General features: G+C 36.2%; 1 protein-coding gene across 5 annotated transcripts in view; it reads left to right on the top strand.

Annotated features, from left to right (window-relative positions):
- The window catches only part of ERC1 (ELKS/RAB6-interacting/CAST family member 1), a 511,095-nt gene that overhangs the window by 181,600 nt on the left and 302,430 nt on the right, over positions 1–27,065 (top strand). For all 5 annotated transcript variants that reach the window (XM_049627032.1, XM_049627029.1, XM_049627031.1 and 2 more), the window contains one exon: positions 6,982–7,175. In XM_049627032.1, coding sequence (XP_049482989.1) covers positions 6,982–7,175 — 194 coding nt within the window. The remainder of the gene's footprint in view (positions 1–6,981; positions 7,176–27,065) is intronic.

The following is a 27,065-nucleotide window of genomic DNA, read 5'->3' as shown; positions in this document are numbered from 1 at the left end:
TCAACGTTTTTTATTTATTTTTGGGACAGAGAGAGACAGAGCATGGATAGTTTTCTTATAGAAGCTTTTTACTTTGATGGAGCTTTTTACTTTTTACTTTCATATAGAAGCTTTTTACTTCTATTTTTGCTTTTGTTGCCTGTGTTTTTGGTGTCCTATCAAAAAAATCACACAGTGAACATTTTTAATCAAAGTTCACTTTCAGAAAATGTTATCCCACTTTGTGTCGTGCAGGTACCATACAACAGAATCCTCCCAATTCCTTCTTCCCTTCACTGATGACATTGTTATCATTCATTTCATTTATCCATATGTGATAATCACCCCAATACATTACTATCCTTACTTTAAAATCATTACCTTTTAGATGAAGAATAAAAATAATAAAAGGTGAAATTTTAGCTTTATTCTTTCTTCAGTTCTCTTTCTTTCTATATGTATATGTGAGTTTCTGACCTATATAATTTTCCTTCTGCATGAAGCACTTCTTTTAATATATTTTTGCAGGGTAAGTCTACTGGCTGTGAACTTCTCAGTTTTTATTTGTCTAAGAAAGTCTTTATTTCTTGTTCACTTTTGAAAGATATTAAAAATGGTTATAGAATTCTAGGTTGGTGGGCTTTTTTCCTAACACTTTAAAGGTTTCACTCTGTTGTCTTCTTACATGATTTCTGATGAGAAGTCTACTGTAGTTCTTAACATTGTTACTCTGCTGGTGAGGTGTTTTTTCCCCCTCTGACTTCTTTTAACCTTTTTTCTTTGTCTTTCATTTTCTACAGTTATAGTATGATGTGCTTACACATAGATGCTGAGTATTTATGTTGCCTGGTGTTCTGAGCTTCCTGATTTGGTGCATGTCATTAATTTTGGAAAATTCTCAGCCATAATTACTTAAAATATTTTTTTAAATGTTCATTTTTTAGAGAGAGAGAGAGAGTGAGTGAGCAGGGGAGAGGCAGAGAGACAGGGAGACACAGAATGCAAAGCAGGCTCCAGGCTCTGAGCTGTCAGCACAGAGCCCCATGTGGGGCCTGAATTCATATGAGCCGTGAGATCATGACCTGAGCCAAAGTCGGACATTTAACTGACTGAGCCACCCAGGTGCCCTTAATATATTTCTTTTTTTCCTTTTGGTATTCCACTTATCTATATGTTTCACCTTTGAAATTACTCTGTAGTTCCTAATGTTCTCTACTGGTTTTTAATTTATTTATTTCATTTTTAAAAATCTTTTTGTTTTGGGAAGTTTCTATTGACTTGTCTTCATGCTTACGGATTGTTTCTTCAGCCAAATCCATCCTACTAATGAGTCCATCAAAGGCATTAATTTCTCTCACAGGTTTTTTATACCTAGAATTTCCTTTTGACTCTTAAAGTGTTCACCTCTCTGATTATATCACCCATTTGTTCTTGAATATTGTCTCTTTTCCCATTAGGGACCTTAACTTTTCATCAGTTGTCTTAAATTCCCTATCTGATTAATTCCAACATTTCTGTCAAATATCTGAGTCTGATTTTGATGCTTACTGTATCTCTTCAGACTGTGTCTTTTCTTGTCTTTTATCACACCTTGTAATTTTTTTGTTGAAAGCCAGATATGTTGTATCAGGTAGCAGAAACTGAGGTAAATAGGCTTATGTGTGAGGTTTTAATCTGGCTAGAAGTTGAGCTGTATTTAATGTTTGCTGTAGCTGTAGGTGTCAGAGGCTTCAGTTTCCTCTAAGTGTCCTTGTCTCTGTTGACTTTGTGCTTCTGTCTTCAGAGAGTCTGCATCTTGTAGCTCTTTCAGCTGTTACCCTTTGTTATCATACGAGAACCCTATTGTTGTGGTGGTAAGATGTGGGAAAAGATAAACTTTCTATAATCTGATGATTAAGTCTTGGTCTTTTATGAGTCTCTGTCCCTCGCTGTGACCTTCACGAAGGTTTTCCCCCTTAGCTAGAGGGGGCTAGAATGGGAGGAATGCCCATCTACCAGGTGGGATAAAACTCTGTTAAAATCTTTGCTCCTGGAGAGTCTGCCTTTGGGTAGAGTATGCTTTGGGCATTTATTACCCCTCCACACCCTTACCAGAACCACAAGGGGATTTTTGCGAGCTCTTCACTGTGAGAACTTGGTGAGGTTCCTGGGGGTAAAGACTGTGAAAGAGTGGTGGGTCTGCCCTGAAACTGCAGCTTCTAGGGCTTTCTCACTCTCATGCTTGTCCATACTCAGCCTCTAGTATTTCCTCAAAGTTACCAATTAAAGTGTTTCTGCCAACAGCTTTGCTCCGGGTAAGTAGATCCCAACTGTGACCCCCTGGATTTGCCTGTGTCTCTTGATTTTGGAGTTGTAGTTTGCCCTTTGCCCTCAGTTCTCTGATAGGTCCAAGAAAAGTAACTCATATTCAGTTTTTTAGTTTTTTCTTATTTTAAGAATGGTAGTGGTGACTTCCAAGTGCTTTACATGTTGGAGCTGAATTTATAGCAGTTTTCCATATAGAACAGACTTATTCTTGTTTTATGAAGATATATATGTGAGTTTTGCCATTTAGAATAACATCTAAAATAAATCTGCAATAAAAATACAATTATTGCCTATATTTGGGAATCAGATTTAGTTTTATTAATTAATACATAAATATTTATGGAATCAGTAGGTTACCTCTCCCAGGGGATTTGAGAGTATATCACAGAAGTCTGAGTTAACAGTATACATGTCTTATGTAGATTTTTTAGTTCTACTAGATGTCAGATGAACTTGAATATTTTATATATTGTCAAAGTGTTTCTAAAGTCATTAATTTACGTTGGAAATTACTTCTCAAGAAAGGAAAAAAAGACAATTTTGACTTTAAAATATGTCTTAGAGTAAATGAGTATTTCCAATGTACAATTGAGATAAGAGGCAATAAAATGTAAGACTCAGAACAATTTTTATCTCATTCTCGTAATAAATACTTCCCTTGCACATTTTAAAAGCAGAGCAGTGAAATAGAGACAAATACCACATGATATCACTTACATGTGGAATGTAAAAACAAAAACAAAAACCTGAACCCATAGATACAGAGAACAGATTGGTGGTTGCCGGGGGTGGGAAGTGGTGGTGTATAGGTGAAATGGGGAAGGGATTCAAAAGGTAAAAACCTACAGTTACAAAATAAATAAGTCCTGAAGATGTGATGTGCAACATGGTGACTGTAGTTAATAATACTTTTTTGTATATTTGAAAGTTGCTGAGAGCAAGTAGATCTTAAAAGTTCTCATCACAAGAAGAAAATTATTTGTAAGTTTGTGGTAATAGATGTTAATTAGGTACATTGTGACCATTTCACAATACGCTGTACATAGTCAAATCATTGCGTTGTATGCCTGAAACTAATATGTCAATTTGATCTAAAATAAATAGAACCAAATATTGTCATATATATATATTTTTTAATTTGCTACAGTTTTAATTCTTCTTAGTAGCTTATTAGGCCTAGGATTTTGTTATCTTTGTCTTTTGTGTTAACGTTTTGTTGTTGTTTTATAGCTTACTAGTAGGTTTATTTTTATTTTTTTACATAGATACAGCTTATTTTATTTTTTGGTTGTGGGAACTTTTTTAAATGTTTGTTTATTTTTGAGAGAGAGCGTGCATGAGTGCTCTCAAAAGGGGGAGGGGCAGAGAAAGAGAGAAGGACAGAGGATCTGAAGCTGGTTCTATGCTGACAGCAGGGGGCCCGATGTGGGGGTCAAATTCATGAACCCTGAGATCACAACCTGAGCTGAAGTTGGACGCTTAACTGACTGAGCCACCTAGGCACCCCGGTTGTGGAAACTTTTAAAATCTATTTTCTGAAGGGTGCTTGGGTGGCTCAGTTGGTTAAGTGTCTGACTTTGGCTCAGGTCATGATCTCATGGTTCATGGGTTCAAGCCCCACGTGGGACTCTGTGCAGACAGCTCAGAGCCTGGAGCCTGCTTTGGATTCCGTGTCTCCTTCTCTTTCTCTCTGCTCCACTTCCACTCATGCTCTGGAACAGAATAGAAAATTCAGAAATGAACCCACATTTATTTGTAGGTTGATATGAAGTGATATTTGGCACATTTTCTTGCTAAAAACCGTAAGTGGCATAAGGTTGGAGTTCTAACTTATATTTATTCATAAGGCTCTGATTATTATTGAAATTTTCAAAGAAATTTCTCTATTTTGTTTGTAGTAGAAGGGAACTAATCTTGAGATAATGATAAATTCAAGACATTTTTTACTTCTAGCTTAGGAATTTATATCCTAGATATGAATTTGGGTATTTTATGTCTTCAGCATGAGATAATGACCTTAAAATTATTAAGAACAGTCTTGAAATTCAACTTCTGAATTATCAGAATTGTAAAAAGTGCTAACTTCTTTTTTTTTTCTCCTCTGGGAAGAAATCTCTCTTCCTAGAAAATTTTTTTATTGTTAATTTTTTAAATTATATTTTTTAACCTTTTACTTTTTTTTCTCTTGTTTGTTCTATTCTTATACCATTTCATTCTACCTTTTTCTCTTCTTTTCTTCCTGACTCTTCTTCCTTTTCGGTCCTGAAAATAGTTTTAAGCCACCCATTCAGACCAGTAAGTGACATGACAGAGTAGTGCCATAAAGCCTAGGTAGATGTTTTTTTCTGTATTTTGTATGAGAGGTTTTTTTACTACTCTAAAAAAAAGTGAATGCACAAGACCTTCTCCCTTCCTCAAGTAGGAATTCTATAGACTTTCTAAAATGACTCCTTTCTAAAGCATAGAAAGTATAGATTTGGAGTGAATACAAAGTTGAAAAGTTTCAAAATCCCTCCCCCCCCCCCCCCCCCCCCCTTTGAGATGTATTTGCATTTCTGCTGCTTTTGCCTTGTTTTTTTTTTTGTTGTTGTTGTTGGTTTTTTTTGTTTTTTTTTTGAGACAAGAGAGACCTAGCATGAGTGAGGGAGGGGCAGAGAGAGGGAGACACAGAATCCGAAGCAGGCTCCAGGCTCTGAGCTGTCAGCACAGAGCCTGACAGGGGGCTCGAACTTGTCAACAATGAGATCATGACCTAAGCCCAAGTCGGACGCTCAACTGACTGAGCCACTCAGGTGTCCCCATTGCCTTGTTTTATTCTTAATGATTAATTGATTCGGAGTTGCTTCTCTTTCCTCCTTTCTTTTCATTTTATTTATTTGTTTATTTATAAATGCTTATTTATTTTGAGAGAGAGCACAGCATGAACAGGGGACGGGGAGAGAGGGAGAGAGAGAATCCCAAGCAAGCTCTGTGCTGTCAGTGCCGAGCCCCACAAGGGGCTCATTCCCACAAACCGTGAGATCATGACCTGAGCTGAAATCAAGAGCTAGATACCTAACCAACTGAGCCACCCAGGCGCCCTACCTATCTTTATGCTAGATTTTATCTTGTGGCTTTTAACACCACTGGTTTAAGGTAGAATTTTGCTAACACATTAAAATACATCTTCCAGTGAACATTTTTGTTTTTTTTTAGTGTTTGTTTATTTTTGAGAAAGAACGCAAGCAAGGGAGGAGCAGAGAGTGACAGAGACAGAATCTGAAGCAGGTTCCAAGGCTCCAAGCTGTCAGCACAGAGCCCGACATGGGGCTCAAACTCATGAACGGTGAGATCATGACCTGAGCCAAAGTCGGACACTTAACTGACTGAGCCACCCAAGTACTCCAGTGGACTCTTTTTTAAAGGCCGCTGTTAGTAACTGGATTTTTAAAACTGGTTACACCTGAAACAAAAATTATTGCAGGATTTTAATCTTAGAAGTACAGCTTTTGCTTTGACAAAGCATTTAGCCCAATTTGTGGAAACATTTCTCAAGTTAGTTTTCAGAACTTTCCAGATTATTTCTTAACAACATATATTTACTCCTTTAGTATTTTTTCAAACCTTTTTAAAGAACTGAGTATATTCTATTGTCTGTTAAATAAGGGAAAATGAAACATCTTCACTATGACCTTTTCATTAAATACATTATACATATTCAGAAGGAAAATTGAAGACTTGATAATTAGTTTTTAATTATTGAAATTGCTTTGCATTCCAAAATGCATTGGAGTTACTAGTTGGCATTTGCAACAGGATTCTGAATAAAAATTTTCTTCTTGGTTCTGAAGGTGATCGTTGACTTCTAACTTTGCTTGTTCCATGTTACTTTGTAAAACCCTGAATTCTTGCCTTAGGAAGGTACCTATGTGTGGATAGCCATTTTCTTAACCTAACTTCATTTTCATGGAAGTATTTCATCTGCAGAATGTATGTGATTCTGTATGCTCTATGTGATTCATACATGTTTGATAAAGCAGTATATAGGAAAAGGGAAGGAAAGTAAGGGTCAAGTGCGAATTTGATCTCAGCATTGGCAGTGGTTATAGTAACATCAGCAGTGGATCTCTGGTGATGCCTTTTTGAGAGATTGGAGAGATTATCTTGGAGAGGTCAATAGTAGTCTAATGCCTTGTTTGTATCACTAGACTCAGAAAAATCTCTTGTCTTATGATGATTTTTGGCCTAATAAATATTCAGAGATGTCTAGTAGTACATATAAACCCAAACCTGTTTGAAATTCATGATAATTATTTCTCAATTTATTACTAATATTTTATTTATATAATATTTAAGCAGAGAAAAACTTTATAAATTGAAGATGAGCTATTAGATATTTGATAATACTATGTTTAAATTGGAATGTAGGGGTGCCTTGGTGGCTCAGTCAGTTAAGTGTCTGACTCTGGCTCAGGTCATGACCTCCCAGTTCATGAGTTTGAGACCCCGTGTTGGGCTCTGTGCTGACAGCTCAGAGCCTGGAGCCTGCTTCAGATTCTGTGTCTCCCTCTCCCTCTGCCCCTCCCCGGCTCACGCTCTGTCTCTGAAAAATAAACATTAAAAAATAAATAATTTGAAATGTAGATAGTGCTTTGGAACTGTAGTGTTCACTGCCACTATATGTGAATCATGGAATTTGAACACTTTTCTTTGTAGGCACATGAGGCAACATTGGAAGCCAGAGCCAGTCCAGAGATGAATGACCGAATACAGCAATTGGAGAGAGAGACTGCCAGGTACAAAGATGAATCTAGCAAGGCCCAGGCAGAAGTTGACCGCCTCTTGGAAATCTTGAAAGAAGTGGAAAATGAGAAGAATGACAAAGATAAGAAGATTGCAGAGTTGGAAAGGTAAGGAAAGGGAAGCTGAATGGTGGACTCTCTATGTTAGAAATATTAAAGTATGTTTTTAAAACTGTATACTTTTGGGGGTGTATTTTTTCAGTGTATCTGCCTCTTGGAATTTAGGTTCTTGAGTGCTTATGTTATTTTTTTATTCTACTTTTTATTATAAGTCATTGTAAATTCATTGCTGCAACATCTAAAAGGTGACATAGGATGAAAATATATTAGGAAGCTCTGGACATCAACATCATTAATTGGAAAGTGAGGAAGTATTCATTGATTGAGAAATTGAAGTTTTCTACTGGCTAATCAGTAGAGTACAAATAGCTACTTGCTTTTTAATTACTTTATCTACATAGTAAAGTAGATGAATTCTTTAAAATGAGCTGTGCTTATAGATCTAGCTAGACAGCTCTTTTATTTCTCCCTCTAATTAGAGTGTTTTATACTAAAGATTAAGTATTTGTTTTTTGACCTCTTCTTTTACAGCATGTATTTAACATAAATTTACACGTACATAGAAGCAGTTCTTCTAGTAGAACTTCATTAACCACCCATGTTCTTTTAAATAGTCAGAGATGACAGTGACAGAGTGAAGTCACTAACCTCTGTAGCTTCTTGGAGCTGATTTCTAGGAATATTTTATTTTCATGTTCTTGAAGGTTGGGAAATCTGAGACAACTTTCATAAATTGTATTAAGTTTAAAATTTATGGGTGACTGGTAGACTTAATACTCCCCTAGAATTAATTTTTCTCCTATTCTGTACCCATAGAATTTTGAGTTTCAAGAAACCAAAACAATAAAGTTTAATCCTCACAATTTTTCTTCACTATACTGAAAGTGTTAATAACATAGCTGGTTGCATACTCGCTAGATTCCTTTTACTTTGATATTAATTCTATTTGTATTTCTGGTTCTGGATAAGATGAATGGATAGAATTCTTCAGGTCAGAATTAAGAAATTACTAGAGTCTCAAGATGAGATTATGTGCCTTTTTTCATGTTTGCACTGCACTTCCCCCCCCCCCCCCGCAGGACACACACACATTTACATACTCACATGGATACATGCCTCCCTGCTCTGTGTTGGCCTGAAATCAGCAGCAGTACTGCATAGGTTTTAAAATACAATACTTTTGATGGATTAGTGACTTCCCACTAAATATTTTAGTATTTCAGAAAAGAAATTCCTTGATAAAGTTTCATTTTTCAGTTTGTTTTCTTGTATTAGATATCTACATTGAAATGATTGCTTGTTATTTCAGACCGCTTGCTTGGAGAAACTTTGATTCATTTTTGGATCTAATGCTGATTTTTGGAGATGGGTGTGACTTGAAAGAGAGTAAGAAATAGGATTAAATTTATATTTCAGACTCAAAGCACAACAAATAGCTTTCATTATCCACTGTATTTCTCACATTTTGAGAAACTTGTGAATGATCTGTGCTTTCCACAAAATGTAACTTAAAAGGTTGAAAAGCACTACACAGTTTTATCCTCTCGCCAGGTAGCACTGTAATTTTGTTTCAGGATTTGACACAAAGTTTCTTGGCTACCAAAAAAGGAAGTTTTTAAAACTCACTTTTTGTTACTGGCTTTATAATTTCTTGTTCAGTAATACAGTTTAAGATTTGAATAATAGTCAAAGAGAGTCAGGATTATATTATTTATGCCTTTTGTTCCCATATTTAGTACTGAGATGCATGTGTGTGGCTGCTGTGTTTCTTACTAACCATTTGCTTCTTGTGTTGCCATTCCACTATTTCCTATATGTGGGTGTCTGTCTCCCCATAATTTATCATTTGAATTTCTTCACCTTTCTTTTGATTTGTCTTATCATGGTCCTAATCCATTGGGATTTTGGTCTCTGTGTTTTTTATGTGTGTTCCCTCTTGGCCATGCTGTTTCTCAGAAAGCCAGTCTCCCGCAGTTTGTACCTTCCACGCCAGGTTTCTGTCCCTGCACCGTCAGGGGGGTTTGTTTGGGACTTCCTGGGAAAGTGAGTGTTATGTAAGGCTACAGTTCTGTAATAAACTGAATTGCTACTGCTGCTTTTGCTACTGCTGAGGCTTGCTGGGAATTTTGCTTGATCAGAATTAAAGAACAGCCAGTATAGGTCAGTTGAACTGTACCTCTTGGGACATTGTTTTGAGGATAAAGTATGTGTTCTCTGTGGTAAGATTCAGATATTGTTGATTATGGTTGTCTTTGTCTTTGTTTCTAGCCCATCTTGTATGTGGTTGTTCCAATGCTGACATGCCCTTTAAGTAGTGGCCCCTTAATGTGATGGTAGTTCCACACATAATTCAGGATATAGAATTCATTTCTAAAGGGTGTTCAGCAACCTTCTAAATGCAAAAAAAAAAAAAAAAAAAAAAAAAAAGTGGACTGTTATGATCATTGAACTAGAGAAAATTCTTAGTGTTCTTTGCAAATTTCCTAGTATTTATGTAAAGATCTCCAGTGTTAAAAGGTTTAGATTAAATCATAAAGAATTCCTAGGCCTTTTCTTTGTGACCTAGATAAAAATGAATAGTCCCCTACATTGCTCTTGTAGAACAATAGTAACTCCTGTAGAGGATGATTCAGTGTTGTACCACTGTTGTTCTGTTGACCTACTGCAGTTTTTAAAAGGATTATGTAAGGCCACCCATATATTTGCACATACAAAATACCTTCCCAATTAAGTGTAAGAGATACTACTTCTAAATTAATATTCTAAACTGTGGTGTATATAAATTGGGAGTTCAACCAGAGGCAGAACTAGTAGGGTATATCTATATATCTGTATATCTGTATATCTCTATATATCATTTATACAAGGAGATTTAAAAGATTTATTGCAAGGAGTTATTTTGCATGATTGTGTGGGACTTGGCAAAGGAAGTCTGAAATCTGGATGGCAAGGTGACAGGAAGAGAACATCAGCATCAAGATAGAAATCCCATGGCATGGGCAAAAATTCAGCCAAGTCCACAGGTAGAATTTTTTTTTTCTCTCTTAGGAAAACCTCAGCCCTGTTTTTAGGAGCCTTCCAAAGGATTCAGTTATGCCTATTCATTATCTGGGATAATCTCCTTTGCTTAAATGGATTAAAAGATTGATTGATTCATTTATTATTATTTTTAGAAGATGAATTGTAACTTTCATAGCAGCATCTAAATTAGTGTTTGGTTAAGTAACTAAGCACTTTAGGCTAGCCAAGTTGACATTTAAAAAAGTTTTCACCTAGTGATTTTGGATAGCCTTTATAGCTCAATTTAAGGGAGAAAAAAACATAATAATTAAAAAGCCCTAGAGCTTTACCTGTCCTTATGTAAGTAGATCAATTTAGATTAGCCTTAGAAACCCTGATTGTAATTGAGAATTTCTTTTCTAAAGTGATTATATTAGAGTTTATATTTAGAATTATAATGGAGAGGCTTATCTTGGCATAATGTTTAAAATATTGAGAGAAGAGTAATTGTAGAGTGATAGAACTCTGATTTAATATCTTTTCAGATTTCTGGTTTACTATCTTTTCAGACTTCTGCAATAATTGTTTAAAATTTTTTTTTAATTAAAGAAATTGTTTTTATTGAGGTCTAGTTGGCATATGACATTATATTAATTTCAGGTATACAACATAATGATTCAATATTTGTATAGATTGCAAAATAATCACAATAACTGTGGTTAACATCTGCAAAAAGTCAGAGTTTTTTTTTTCATGTAATGAGAACTTTTAGGATCTATTCTCTTAGCAGCTTTCAAATACACCCTACAGTATTGTTAACTATACTCATGTACATGACATCCCCAGAAAGTTTATACCTTTTGACAATCTTCACCCATCCTCAACCCATAACTCTGGCAACCACTTATCTGTTCTCTGTATCTATGAATTAGTTTTTCTTTGTGTGTGTATATATTTTAATTGAAGTAGAGTTGACATACGATATTATATTAGTTTCAGGTAGACAACATAATGATTTGATGTTTATATATACATTATGAAATGCTCACCACAATAAGTGTAGTTACTGTCTGTCACCAAAGTTATCATAATATTACTGACTGTATTCTCTATGCTGTGCTTTTCATCCCCATGACTTAATTCTTTTATGCTGGAAGTTTGTACCTCTTTTTCACTTTTACCTATTTCTCCCATTCCTCCTCCCCCCATCCCTGCCCCTGCTTCTAACAACCACCAGTTTGTTCTCTTATTTATGTGTCTGTTTCTTTTTTTGTTTGTTTTGTTTTTGGTATTTGTTTTGTTTTTTTGTTATGGTATTTGTCTTTTTCTGTTTGACTTATTTCACTTAGCATAGTACCATCTGGGTCTATCCAGTTGTCCCAAATGGCAAGATTTCATTCTTTTTTATGAATGAGTGATATTCTATTATAAATATATATACAACATTGTATTCATCCATCTATTGATGGACACTTAGGTTGTTCCCATATCATAAGTACAGTGGCTACTGTAATTAATGCATCAGCAAACATAGGGGTGCATATATCTTTCTGAATTTTTTTTTTTTTTTTTTTTGCTTTCTTTGGGTGAATACCCAGAAATGGATATCTTATGGTATTTCTATTTTTAATTTTTTTGAGCAACCTTCATACTGTTTTCCTTGGTGGCTGCACCGGTTTACATTCCCACCAGTAGTGCACTAGGGTTCTCTTTTCTCCATGTCTTCACCAACACTTGTTATATCTTGTCTTTCTTGATACTAGCCATTATGACTGATGGGAGGTTATATCTCACTGTGGTTTTGATTTGCATTTCCTGGACGATTCATGGTATTAAGCATCTTTTGTCAGTTGGCCGTCTTTGTGTCTTCTTTGGAAACATGTCTATTCCATCCTCTGCCCATTTTGTAATCATTTTTTTTTTTTAACTTTTATTTATTTTTGAGAGACAGAGCATAAGCGGGGGAGGGGCAGACAGAGAGAGGGAGACACAGAATCCGAAGCATTTTCCAGGCTCTGAGCTGTTAGCACAGAGCCCAACGCGGGGCTCAAACTCACCAACTGCTAGATCATGACCTGAGCCGAAGTCGGAGGCTTAACTGACTGAGCCACCCAGGTGCCCCTTTAATCATTTTGTTGTTGTTGTTGAGTTGTATGAATTTTTTATATGTTTTGGATAGTAACCCCTTATCAGATATATCTTTTGCATGTATCTTCTCCTATTCGGTAGGTTGCCTTTCATTTTGTTGATGGTTTCCTTTGCTGTGCAAAAGCTGTTTGATTTGATATAGTCCCAATAGTTTATTTTTGTTTTTGTTTTCCTTACTTGAGGAGAAATATCCAGAAAAAAAAAATACTGCTAAAACTGATGTCAGAATACTTATGGTTTATATTTTCTTTTAGGAATTTTATGGTTTCAGGTCAGACCATTAGGTTTTTAATCCATTTTGAGTTTTTTTTTTTTTTTTAATATGGTGAAAGAAAGTGGTTTTACTCTTTTTTGTGTAGCTCTTTAGTGTTCTCAGCATCATTTACTGAAGAGACTGTCTTTTCCCTATTTGTATTCTTGCCTCCTTTGTTGTAGATTGTACAAGTGTGGGTTTATTTCATGGATCTTTATCTTGTTTCATTGACCTGTGTGTCTGTTTTTGTTCCTGTGCCATACTGGTTTGATTACTGTAGCTTTGAAGTAGAGTTTAAAATCTGGGATTGTGATACCTCTCTTTGTATTTCTTTTTCAAGATTGCTTTTGCTATTGAGGGTCTTTTGTGGCTTCATACAAATTTTAGGATTATTCTAGTTTTGTGCAAAATATATTGGTATTTTGATAGGGATTGCATTGAGTATAGATTGCTTTGGATAGCACGGACATTTTAACAATATTAATTCTTTCAGCCGTGAGCATATTATATCTTTTCATTTGTTTCTGCCATCTTCAGTTCAGTAATATTCCTGAACTCACTTTAGAAGTATTTCTGAAACTAGACTTATGTTTTGTGAGAGAGTATATTTTCATAAATTTTAAGCTATTTTGGGGTTTTACTCTGGGTGGCTCAGTTGGTTAAGCATCCAACTCTTCTTGATCTCAGCTCAGGTCATGATCTCATGGTTCATGAGTTTGAGCCCTGTGTCAGGCTCTGAGCTAACAGCCTTTGGATTCTGTCTCTCCCTCTCTCTGCCCCTTCCTCGTTTACACACTCTCTCTCGAAATAAACTTAAAAAAATTAGAAAAAGTTTAAGCTATTTTGAAACAAGATTTTCTGTAATTTAACACCCAAAGATTTCAAACTGTTACAGTTATTTACAAACTTATTTCCTCCTCTTTTTCTTTTAAAAATGTTTCTATAGTAGAAGCAACCATTTTGAAAAGATTTAAAGTTTTGAGAAGTTAAACAAGCATTGGAAGTGTTAAGACAGACACAGGTTAGGGACCTTGACCAAGATTGAGCTGTCTTTATCTACCGAATACTTTATGAATCAAAAATTAACTTCCTCACTGTTTTACTTAGTGCCTCAAATCAGGGGTGATTAAATTGTTATGACAGTTTTGGTTCTTTTAAATAAGGCAGTACTTCAAGGATACCAGTTAAAGCAGTTATAAATTATTCTACTATGCTGATGTCTTCAGATATGTGCACACAGCTCTCAGTCCTTTGTTACCTTCATTTTAGTCCTCTCTTTCTTTGTCTCTTCTCTTCCTTCATCCCCACCTGAATGCCTGGAACAGACCTTGTCCCTTCACTTTTGGAAAGGGCATTATACAAGAGATTTTTGCCCTCAATCAGACAACTACTTTAAAGAGTGATAGATTTTGACCTTAAGCAATTTTTTTTTAATGTGTCTGTCTGTCTTTCTTTCTTTCTTTCTTTCTTTCGGTTTTAGAAATTGTTTTTTATTTAGCAAAATACTTCTTAAATTGATCATCTCAAATTAGAGAAGAATATATTTAGCCACTTTCAAAATTATGTATACAAACTTTTATTTCTGTCTGCTTAATTTGGTTTTACTAAATGCTCACTCTAACAAAATTATGTGGAGAATAAAACAAACAATGCCTGAGAGCAATTTAGTGTGAGTCTGTAACTTTGGTGGCATGTTCTTTGGGAATTTCTCTTTTTTTTTAAATTTAATTTTTTTAATTTACAACCCAGTTAGCATATAGTGCAACAATGATTTCAGGAGTAGATTCCTTAATGCTCCATCCCCATTTAGCCCATCCCCCCTCCCACAACCCCTCTAGTAACCCTCTGTTTATTCTCCGTGTTTAAGAGTCTCTTATGTTTTGTCTCCCTCCCTGTTTTTCTATTATTTTTGCATCCCTTCCCTTATGTTCATCTGTTTTGTATCTGAAAGTCTTCATATGAGTGAAGTTGTATATTTGTCCCTCTCTCACTAATTTCACTTATCATAGTTCCATCCACGTAGTTGCAAATGGCAAGGTTTCATTCTTTTTGAATGCCGAGTAATACTCCATTGTGTGTGTGTGTGTGTGTGTGTGTGTGTGTGTGTGTGTGTATGTGTGTGTGTGTACCACATCTTCTTTATCCATTTATCCATCAATGGACATTTGAGCTCTTTCCATACTTTGGCTATTGTTGATAGTGCTGCTATAAACATTGGGGTGCATGTGTCCCTTTGAAACAACACACCTGTATCCCGTGGATAAATCGCTAGTAGTGCAATTGCTGGGTCATAGGGTGGTTCTATTTTTAATTTTTTGAGGAACCTCCATACTGTTTTCCAGAGTGGCTGCACCAGTGTGCATTCTCAACAGCAGTGCAAAGGAGATCCTGTCTCTCTGCATCCTCCCCATCATCTGTTATTGCCTGAGTTGTTAATGTTAGCCATTCTGACAGGTGTGAGGTGGTATCTCATTGTGGTTTTGATTTGTACTTCCCTGATGATGAGTGATGTTAAGCATTTTTTCATGTGTCAGTTGGCCATCTGGACACTTCTTTGGAGAAGTGTCTATGCATGTCTTTTGCCCATTTCTTCACTGGATTATTTGATTTTTGGGTGTTGAGTTTGGTAAGTTCTCTATAGATTTTGGATACTAACCTTTTATCTGATATGTCATGTGCAGATATCTTCTCCCATTCTGCTGGTTGCCTTTTAGTTTTGCCAATTGTTTCCTTCATTGTGCAGAAGGTTTTTATTTTGATGAGGTCCCTGTAGTTCATTTTTGCTTTTGTTTCCTTTGCCTCCGGAGACGTGTTGAGTAAGAAGTTGCTGTGGCCAAGATCAAAGAGATTTTTGCCTGCTTTCTCCATGAGGATTTTGATGGCTTCCTGTCTTACATTTAGGTGTTTCATCCATTTTGAGTTTGTTTTTGTGTATGGTGTAAGAAAGTGGTCCAGGTTCATTTTTCTGCATGTCGCTGTCCAGTTTTCCCAGCACCACTTGCTGAAGAGACTGTCTTTATCCCATTGGATATTCCTTCCTTCTTTGTCAAAGATTAGTAGGTCATATGTTTGTGGGTCCGTTTCTGGGTTCTCTATTCTGTTCCATTGATATGAGTATCTGTTTTTGTGCCAGTACCATACTGTCTTGATGATTACAGCTTTGTAATACACCTTGAAGTCTGGGATTGTGATGTCTCTTGCTTTGGTTTTCTTTTTCAAGATTGCTTTGGCTGTTTGGGGCCTTTTCTGGTTCCATACAAATTTTAGGATTGTTTATTCTAGCTCTGTGAAGAATGCTGGTGTTTTTTTTGATAGGTCTGTCTTATATGGCTTTTATGATCTCGAGGTATGTTCCTTCTATCCCTACTTTCTTGAGTGTTTTTATCAAGAAAGGATGCTGTAATTTGTCAAATGCTTTCTCTGCATCTGTTGAGAGGATCACGTGGTTCTTGTCCTTTCTTTTATTGATGTGATGCATCACATTGATTGTTTTGTGGATATTGAACCAGCCCTGCATCCTAGGTATAAATCCCACTTGGTCTTGGTGAATAATTTTTTTAATGTATTTTTGGAGCTTGTTGAGGATTTTTGCATCCATGAGGTATCCATGAGGATATCTTGTTGAGGATTTTTGCATCCATGTTCATCAGGAAAATTGGTCTATAGTTGTCCTTTTTAGTGGGGTCCTGTCTGGTTTTGGAATCAAGGTAATGCTAGCTTCATAGAAAGAGTTTGGAAGTTTTCCTTCCATTTCTATTTTTTGAAACAGCTTGAAGAGAATAGGTGTTAACTCTTCTTTAAATATTTGGTAGAATTCCCCTGGAAAACCATCTGGCTGTGGACTCTTGGTTTTTGGGAGATTTTTGTTTACTAATTCGATTTCTTTCCTGGTTACGGGTCTGTTCAAATTTTCTATTTCTTCCTGTTTCAATTTTGGTAGTTTTTGTTTCTAAGAATTTGTCCATTTCTTCCAGATTGCCCATTTTATTGGCATATAATTGCTCATAATATTCTCTTATTATTGTTTGTATTTCTGTTGCTTGTGATCTCTCCTCTTTCATTCTTGATTTTATTTATTTGGGTCCTTTCCTTTTTTTTTTTTTTTTTTTTTTTTTTTTTTTTTGGATCAAAGTGGCTAGTGGTTTATCAATTTTTGTTAATTCTTTCAAAGAACCAGCTTCTGATTTCATTGATCTTTTCTATTATTTTTTTTTTTTTAGTTTTCATAGCATTGATTTCTGCTGTAATCTTTATTATTTCCCAGATTGTGCTGCTTTTGGGTTTTATTTGCTATTCTTTTCCTAGCTCTTTAAGGTGTAAGGTTAGGTTGTGTATCCAAGACCTTTCTTCCTTCTTTAGGAAGGCCTGGATTGCTATATACTTCCTTCTTATGACTGCCTTTGCTGTGTCCCAGAGGTTTTGGGCTGTGGTGTTACCATTTTCATTGACTTCCATGTACTTTTTAATTTCCTCTTTAATTTCTTGGTCAGCCCATTCATTCTTTAGTAGGATGTTCTTTAGCCTCCAAGTATTTATTATCTTTCCAAATTTTTTCTTGTGGTTGATTTCAAATTTCACAGCATTGTGGTCTGAAAATATGCATGGTATTGTCTTGATCTTTTTGTACTTGTTGAATGCTGATTTGTGTCCCAGTATGTGATCTATTCTGGAGAATGTTTCATGTTCACTGGAGAAGAATGCTGCTTTAGGATGAAATGTTCTGAATATATCTGTTAAGTCCATCTGTTCCGGTGTGTCATTCAAAGCCATTGTTTCCCTGTAGATTTTCTGTTTAGATGATCTGTTCATTGCTGTAAGGTGTTGAAGTTCCCTACTATTATGGTATTATCAATGAGTTTCTTTATATTTGTGATTAATTGGTTTATATATTTGGGTGCCTCCACATTTGCAGCACAAATGTTTACAATTGTTAGGTCTTCTTGATGGATAGATCCCTTAATTATGATATAATGCCCTTCTTCATCTCTTGTTACCGTCTTTATTTTAAAGTCTAGCTTGTCTGATGTAAGTATGGCTACTCCACCTTTCTTTTGTTGACCATTAACATGACAGATGATGCTCCATCCTCTTACTTTCAATCTGAAGGTGTCTTTAGGTCTCAAGTGGGTTGCTTGTAAACAGCATATAGATGGATCTTGTTTTCTTATCCATTTTGTTATCCTATGTCTTTTGATTGGAGCATTTAGTCCATTGATGTTTAGAGCAAGTACTGAAACATATGAATTTATTGCCATTATGTTTCTTGTAGAGTTGGAGTTTTTGGCGGTGTTCTCTGGTCCTTTCTAGTCTTTGCTGTTGCTTTGATTTTTTTTTTTTTTTTTTTTTTGCCTTTTCTCCCCTCAGAGAGGAGTCCTTAAAATTTCTTGCAGGGCTGGTTTAGTGGTCACAAACTTCTTTAATTTTTGTTGGGAAACTTTTAATCTCTCCTATTTTGAATGACAGCTTTGCTGGATAAAGAATTCTTGGCTGCATATTTTTCTGATTCAGCACATTGAATATATCTTGCCACTCCTTTCTGGCCTGTGAAGATTCTGTGGATAGGTCTGCTGCAAACCTTACCTGTCTTACCTTGTATGTTAAGGACTGTTTTTCCCTTGCTGCTTTCATGATTCTTTCCTTGCCTGAGTATTTTGTGAATTTGACTACGATATGCCTTGTTGATGGTCAGGTTTTTTTAAATCTAATGAGAGTCCTCTGTGCTTCCTGGATTTTGATGTCTGTGTCTTTCTTTCCCCAGGTTAGGAACGTTTTCTGCTGTGATTTGCTCATATAACCCTTCTATCACTTTTTCTCTCTCTTCATCTTCTGGGACCCCTATGATTCTGATGTTCTTCCTTTTTAAAGAGTCACTGATTTCTGTAATTCTTAAATTGTGCTCTTTTGCCTCAGTCTCCCTCTTTTTTTCTGCTTCATTATTCTCCATAATTTTGTCCTTTATATCACTGATTTGCTGTTCTGCCTCATCCATCCTTGCTGCTGTGGCATCCATTCAAGATTGCAGCTCAGTTATAGCATTTTTTTATTTCATCCTGACTAGCTTTTACTTCTTTTATCTCCACAGAGAGGGATTCTAATCTATTTTCGACCCCATCTAGTATTTTTATTATTGTGATTCTAAATTCTGGTTCAGTCATCTTCCTTGTATCCATCTTCCTTGTATCCTTAAGTCCCTGGCTGTCCTTTCTTCCTGCTCTTTCTTTTGGGGTGAATTCCTTCATTTCATCATTTTGACGGGAGAAAAGGAATTAATAAGGTAAAAAAAATTAAAATTAAAAAATTAAAAACAACACACACACACACACACACACACACAAATCAAATAAATGATGCTAGATCCTAGGTGTGTTTTGGTCTCGTTGTTGAAAAGGAGCTTGATAGATTAGAGAAAAAAGGTAAAAAAAAGGAAAAAAGGAAAAAAGGAAAACCTTTGAAAATTTGAAAAAATGAATACAATGAAATAGAATAAAATGAAATGATGGAAGTAAAATGGAATTTGAAAAATTTACAAAAAGTATAAAACGTAGTAGAAAAAATTAACGAAAAATATTTTTAATAAAAATTGAAAATAAAAATAAACTTTTTCTCTTTCTATATTCAAGAAAAAAGAAATGAAAAAGAGGGACAAAAAAAGAAAATTGAATAGATGGACGAGCGAACAGACTGAAATACAATTGAATTTACTTTGTTTTCCCCTAGAAGACAAACTGTAAAGCAATTTATAGTCCATAAACTAAGCAGGCGGAGAGACTTGTGATGTTCCTGAAGTGCCAGGTTGGCCCGTTGGGCCAGGCTTAGTGTAATGGCTCCGTTCTCCACTAGATGGCACTGCTTAGCTTAGTGGGGTGGATTGTTGTGGTGCTTGTTGGTGTGTATGTGCATTCATGGGAGGGGTGAAAAATGTCACCCAGCTACCCAGTCTCTAGTATTGGAACTCTGTTTTCCCGGGTCAGCAATCATGCACTCGTCCTTTGTCTTTGGCTTCTGTCCACACCCTGCTTTTACACTGTTGGTGATCAAGCTGTCAGGTTGCCAGGTGGCACCTCCCTCCTGAGTTTTATCTCACATTCAGCTGTGTTTCCTAACCCCTCACTTCTGAGGGACTGTGGCTTTGTCCCCCTCAGACCTTCTGGGGGAGGGTCTCACCAAGCAATGGCTGGGTGCCGGTCACACCCAGGAATATTCACAGGACTGTGCTGGTGCTGATGCCCAGAGACTGTGGTTGGGTGCCAGCCCGCCCCAGAACATGTTCACGTGATTGTGTAGCAGCAGCGTTTCAGGGATTATGGAAAATCTCAACACACATCTGGCACCAGGCTTCACCCTTAATGACCTTGTTCCAGCACCAGTGAATGTGGTTGTTCTCTGGTCTGCTGGCACCTTTGCCTGTGGGTGGGCCACACTGCCTCTACCAAATGTCCTTCCAGCAGGGGAACTGCCTCTCCCCATGTGGTCCAAGGAGCCCCAGACCTCACTCTCTTGGGGATTTGCCCTTCCCACCAGAGCACCGCCAGGTATCAAGCTGTGGAGTTTCAGACTCTGCGCTCCCCCCCACCCCCAACCCCCGTTTATAGAGTCTTAGTGGAATTTAAACCCTCTCCTTTCTCCTTTCTCCCTTTTTAGTTCAGTCCCTGTGGCTGTTTCCACTTTCCACTTTCTCTCCGGCTGCTTTTGGAGGGGGTGCTTTTCCGGTACTCTCCCCCTGTCTCTGTCCTCTCTCCGCAAGCAAAAACAGCTCCCTGCCCTCCGTGGCTTCGTCTCTCCTCTAGTTCACCTCTCTGTGCTGCGTACCTGCTGAGTTCTGTGGTTCAGGTTGTGTAGATTGTTGTGTTAATCCTCAAATCAGTTTTCTAGGTGTGCAGGATGGTTTAGTGTTGATCTGGCTGTATTTCATGGACGCAAGATGCAAAAACAACTTCCATGCCATTCCTCCATCTTGGCTCCTCCCAGCTTTAACATGTATTAATTTTTGAGAGAGAGAGAGAGAGAGAGAGAGAGAGAGAGCGTGTGTGTGCATGCTAGCAGGGAAGGGGCAGAGAGAGAGGGAGTGTATGCATGTGTGTGCATGCTGGCAGGGAAGGGGAAGAGAGAGAGAGAGACAGATAGAGAGACAGAGGATTCTGACAGCACAGAGTCTGCTGCGGGGCTTGAACTCATGAACTGTGAGATCATGACCTGAGCCAAAGTTGTATGCTTAATCAACTGAGCCACCCAGGTGCCCCCAAAACAAATTTTTATTGTGACAGAAATGGCCTTATTTCTTTTGAAATGTGGGCATTACTCTTACCTCATTTGTATTCAATGATCAGTTCTTTTTCTTTACTTTAGTAAAAACATTAAGAAGCAAACTGGCATATATTGTGGGTGGAGAATTCCTGTAGGAACTCTGCAAGCCTTATAGGTCTTCTTTTGGTATGTGTCAGGTAGATCTTATTTTTCTAAGAAAGATGTCCCAAAAATTTTAATGTAATTTGTTTAATAGTTGCATTTGTTAATTTTTGCTGCCCCTTCTGTCTCATGACTGTTTTGTTTTTGGAAAGGTACCTTGTCCCTCCCTCCCTTCCTTCTTCTCTTCTCTTTCTCCTTCCTCCTCCCCCCTCCTCTCTGTGTTCAAGTTTTTATTAATGAGCTTACCTTCTAGAAGGGGAAGACAGAGACAACTAGATGATTCAGAGGCTATTCACTTGATGATCCTGCTGAGGCCAAAGGCTTTTCCCATGTGCTGGGATGCTGTCTTTAGAGGACAGGTACTTTGGAACTGGCATGTGGGTTGCTTTTTGCCAGGTGCCAACAGGTGTCAGTCACATGTCTGACTGTTAGCCCTTCTGTCAGTCTAGACTCATTAAAGAGATACTTCTGGCCCCAGTGACTAAGATTCCCAACAAAGAGCAGCTGTTGTCTTTTCCTTTGTGATGATGCTAGCACAGGTATCTTTCCATGGCTTATGTAGTAGCTGGAAATTTCAGTGATAAGGTTTCAGTTTGAGGTTTGGTTGAACTGTCCTGTGAAGTAATACTCAACATACTCAGTTAAATTAAAAAAAAAATTTTTTTACAGAGAGAGAGAGAGACAGAGCATGAGTGTGGGAGGGGCAGAGAGAGAGGGAGACACAGAATGTGAAGCAGTCTCCAGGCTTTGAACTGTCAGCTCAAACTCATGGACCACGAGATTATGACCTGAGCCAAAGCTGCACCCTCAATTGATTGAGCCATGCACATGCTCCCCAACCTACTCAGTTAATATGTACCCTTGGATATAGGATTATCATAGACAAGGGACTTCTTGTTGAACTTTGTACTCTTAAGTGTGGTCTTTTAATTTTTAAGATCAATATTGAATGATAATGGCTGAGAGGTTGTTTGGTGTGAAGACCAGTAGATAATTTTGGATCCTGGACTTTTAATTTCAGACCCTAGAACTCTGTGTAGGTAGAGACATGAAACAGAGAAAGCCAGGATACTACTACTGCTACTGTTCTAAGAAAGCAAGAGAATCAGAGACAAGTTTTGTTATTCATTCATTCATTCTTTCATTCATTCATGTATACACACACACACACACACACACACACACATTATTAGTCCAGTTATATAAGTAATTATAATGGAGGAAACTTCATTTTTTTACTTTTTTTTTTTTTTTTTTGAGAGAGAGTGAATGAGAGAGCGTGAGAGCACTTGGGGGAGGGGCAAAGGGAGGAGGAGAGAGAAAATCTTAAGCAGCTTCCATGCCCATTGTGGAGCCTGACACAGGTGCAATCCCACAAGCGTGAGATCATGACCTGAGCTGAAATCAAGATGCTTAGCCGAGTGAGCCACCCAGAGGCTTCTAGTTTTCTTTACTTTTTGATGGTTAATTGTATTTTCTTTGGTAACCATCTTTTTTTAGACCTCATCTAGAACTACTAGTTTTAGGCTTTTGCATCATGACTAAGCTTAAATTTTATGGGCTAGCAAGAAAACCTAAACTACATATATAATGTTATTTCCAAGGGAATTAAATTCTGATTCATTAACAATTGGCTTTATTTAAAAAGTGGAATATGATCTAGTCAAACATTTGGAGTTACTTTAACTGATTTTGTCCCCCTATCCCTGATTTTGTGTTCTCACTTTGCTCAGAATTTAGGCTCAAGGTAATCAGCCCCTGAATTAGCTGTCTGAGCTGCTAAAGTAGTAACTCAGTCTCATTTTGGTAACCGAGGTAAATCTGCACTTCGGTAGATTAAGGTCAATGTACTGAGCTGAGCTTGAACAGAAAGAATGGGGTTGTTTTCCTATCCTTCCAAGAGTGAGATATAATCTGGGGTGTTATTTGCATGTGTGTATGTGTAAGAGAAAGAACTTTTCTGGTAGTATTTGGAGAAATTAGGGAAGGTGGTTGCTAGGCTTAAATCTCATGGCTCAAGGATTTGGCCTTTTGAGTTTTTGATTTGATTTTAAAGATTACTAGTGTCTGAAATTTTATGTTATGAAAATGGAGTTGTTTTTATTTTTTATAAATATTCTAAAATACGTTGACAAATGTGAACTAGTTTACAGGATGATTATTTTCAATTTTTGGTTTGGTAGTCTTAGTAGAATTATTTCGTTTTTCAGAAAAAATGGACCTCAAAATTAGATGAGTCCATTATTGTTTACTGCTTTTATTCTTTTCTCTTTGACTAAAATGTTCTCTTTTCATATTCTTTTGTGGGAATCTGACCCCTTTTAACTGTTATCTTTTTGGAAAAGAAAGCCAGCTATACTGACCTCTCTGAGGTAGTAGTTTCTCTTTCCTTTATGTGTGCCATTCTTACAGTGTCTATCATGTTTTCCTGTGACTATACATTATTGAGGGTCTAATCAATATATATGTTAATACTTAAAGACAGAGCTCCTTTCTCATTTCACTATCTGATCATCCCACATTTCTTCCCTTTTTAATCTATCACCTGTATATTCAGACCATTCATCAAACAGGTGGATGTTTTTGTCCCTTATCACTTGTTAGTTATATTGCAAATATTATTTTATTCATTTTTTTCTGTATGTTTGTAATGTGTTTACAATTGTGCATATACTTTTCCTTCTGTAAGAATATAAGTAAATTCATATCTATAAAATATTTTTATATAATTTAGTATAATCCAGGGGATTATTTTTTGGTCTGTATGTTACATAGAAATATAGATAATCTCCTTCCTCTTTTTTCATAATGAAATACCAACTATAACTTTCATTTTTTACATTTTAACCTCTCTGAATCTGAGATACATGTATAAATAATGGCATGGCATAATTTAATTGGTATAATTTTTTCTTTCTGAGTGATACATAAAGTAATGGCACATCTTCTGTCTTTGTTGAATTGATACTGAAGATGCATGCAAAGAGGAAATAAAATTGTTTCAGAGAACGTGGGAGTGAAAGAAAGTATTTCCAAATTTACTTTCCTTTGTACCCCATTTTAAATGTGTGTACAGCCAAATGAATACATTTACTATCATAATTATATATTTGACTGTTTTACCTACTTCCTTTTTATTTATGTAGGTCAACCTAAAAATGTTTTGGACCTCGTCTTTGGAAAAATGTACTTTGTGTTTCTGATTGTTTTATATTGGTATCATAGTATATTTAGGCATCTACACAATATACTCTAACAACGATTACCCACATATTTAGTCTTCATATTTGTAAACTTTTTTTGGTAAAGAAATGCTAAATTGATACTCAGTTTAATGTCTTCAGAGATCTTATGTATAGAAATTAATATTAAGCTATATATAGCTTTGGCATAAACTAGCATATGATTCATGAGGAAAATGGTTCCTTAGGGAAGAATTTCCTTACTTTTAAATTCATGGTTATGTACCTTTGACCCATGAAGTTCAGTGTCAGAGCATATGGTCTTCCTGTAGTTTGAACAGAAGAGAAATGACTACTGCTGCTTTGGGGGTTGTGTGTTCTTGCTTGAGGGAGAATGGACTGTTTAAAAAAAAAAAAAAAAAAAAGGAAAACGGGAAAGAAAGATACTAAGAATATTGTAACTGTAGATGACTGGTTCTTTATCTGATCCTGCTTGCTTCAGCTTGCTTTCTGAGGAAGCTGCTTGTTTCTTTCTTCTTTATCCTTGATGAATTTCACTGATTTCATCTAAAAGAAGAATAAATTACACAGCATTACATAGTTCTATTATGTCATCTTCCCAAAGTTTTCTTGTGGGCACAGCACCTCATCATTGGTTACTATAATCTTGATAGGAATTTTTGTTTAGTAGTTACCTTAAGTTTTTACTTAAAAGTACAAATATTAGAATTATATACAATTATTCTATATGCACATTTTTCCTTCAAAATTAATTTTCCTAGAGCTATATAGTTTGATGCCAAAAGGAACTATGTATGACTCATGAACAATAAAATGGGTAAGAAGTTGCTTATTGTTGAAAAGACTAAGCTTAATTTTTTCCCCCATGGATTTACCTGAGTCTTATTTAAAGCCTTGCAACTATAGGAAATTTCACTTAATGTCATTGTTAATGTAAAATTATTCTAATTTATTGTGTCATAACCAACAAAATAGAAAAGGTAATTGGAAACAATCATTTAGAGAATGGTCTATTTTTTTTTTTTTTTGCCTTTGAACATTATCTGCATTCTCTACTGTTTTATATATGCCAAAGATCCATGGATTTGTTTTATACATTTCCTTTAGGAATCTGTAAGTCTCACAGAACATGTCAATATGCCCAGGGAGATGTCAGCAGACTACATTTTTATCCTGGATCTGCCACTTACCCACTGTGTGATTGTGAGGAAGTCATTTTTATTCTCTGTTTTTCATTTCTCTTTATCTCACATAATGGGAATAATAAATCTTGTCATGCGTACCTTTCACCATTTTCATAGTGACTTTTAAAATCCCTGGTTTTAAGTATTGAAACATTAGAAAACAAAGTACAAATTGAAATGGTGCTTGCATTCAAGAAATAAACCTTTTGTTTTAGATTCTTAATAAGTAAAATTTAGATCCTGAAGACAATCTGGATGGCACTGGCCATTCGATGTCTGAGTGTTTGGAGGATAAGACTAACTTCAGTGAAATTGATTAATTTTTAAAAAGGGAAAACTGCCTGTTATTATAAAAAAGCAATAATGAACCACCAGGGCTACATGCTGTATAGCAATATTAAGCATGGCAACTTCGCATCTCTAACTGCTGAGCAGCATTAGAAACAGATTGATATTTATAAAGCTGTGTATTCTTGTTCATTATTGCTTTTAGATTGCACCATTTGAGGTGGGTTTAGGTAGATTCAGAATGAGAAAATAATTAAGTTCTAATTAGGAAAAAATTGTTACTGTTTTCACATTTGGGACCAATTCACTTCCACTAGTGAAATAAACTAGAATTCTGTATTCTACAGAATGAAATTATTGATTTTTTTCTGCTTTTGTTATGGATAACCTGGATCCAAGAAATGGAGTGGGGTGGGTAAAGGAGTAGTCAGTTATAAGGTGGATATGTATAAAATTAAGATGATTTAAGTTGTGAGATCACACTTTGCTACTTAAATGAAAAGGGGAGCTGCTGACCTTCTCTTCTTTTTCTTCGTGTTTTTTTCCCCTGCTCCAAGAAATGGTAAATTTTAGACTAAATTTTTTCTTTGAAACTTACATTAAGGTACAATGGTGTAATCTAATATGAAAACACACTTGTTGAGCATTACAAATTTGAAATTACTAATTTTTAATGCCTGTGCAGGATGTGTGTTATACCTTTCCCTCCTCTAATCCTGTGCTTTATGTTTTGTCTGTGTCTATGAATAACATTATTTCCTGAATATTGTCCTTATTAATAATTCTTTCTAACTTTCTCTTTCACATTTTCTTCCTGGATTTGCTGTTTTCTTCAGTCTCACTTCAAGGTCAGTATGCTTGTACTAAAACAATGTTAGTATACCATGCTCTTATCTTTATCTTGAACTCTAATAAAGAACTGAAATGACAGCACTTACTACTGCAGGAAAGACATGTCTAGAAATCTAGTTATGAGTGCATAAGATATAGATGAAGAGTAGATTCAAAGTTCCGTGCTTCAAAAGATAGTCAGAAATCAAGAATCGGACTGAGCATGTTTTGACTGAGAGCAAAATGAAGATGAAAGGAGCCACCAGGGGAATGAGAAGAAAAATGGTTTTAATGTAATTAAAATTTCATCAGAGACATAAAATGTAGCGTGAATATTGGAAAGAAAGTGCTGTAGTCTGTGGGTTTTTAGAAGAAACTTGAAATTATTTAAAAAAATTTTTTTTTCAACGTTTTTTATTTTTGGGACAGAGAGAGACATAGCATGACCGGGGGAGGGTCAGAGAGAGAGGGAGACACAGAATCGGAAACAGGCTCCAGGCTCCGAGCCATCAGCCCAGAGCCTGACGCGGGGCTCGAACTCACGGACCGCGAGATCGTGACCTGGCTGAAGTCGGACGCTTAACCGACTGCGCCACCCAGGCGCCCCGAAATTATTTTATATACA

The sequence above is a fragment of the Panthera uncia genome, chromosome B4, assembly GCF_023721935.1.
Source record: "Panthera uncia isolate 11264 chromosome B4, Puncia_PCG_1.0, whole genome shotgun sequence".
Taxonomy (NCBI): domain Eukaryota; kingdom Metazoa; phylum Chordata; class Mammalia; order Carnivora; family Felidae; genus Panthera; species Panthera uncia.
Note: the sequence above shows the minus strand (reverse complement) of the source record. Positions and strands in the feature narration are given on the sequence as shown.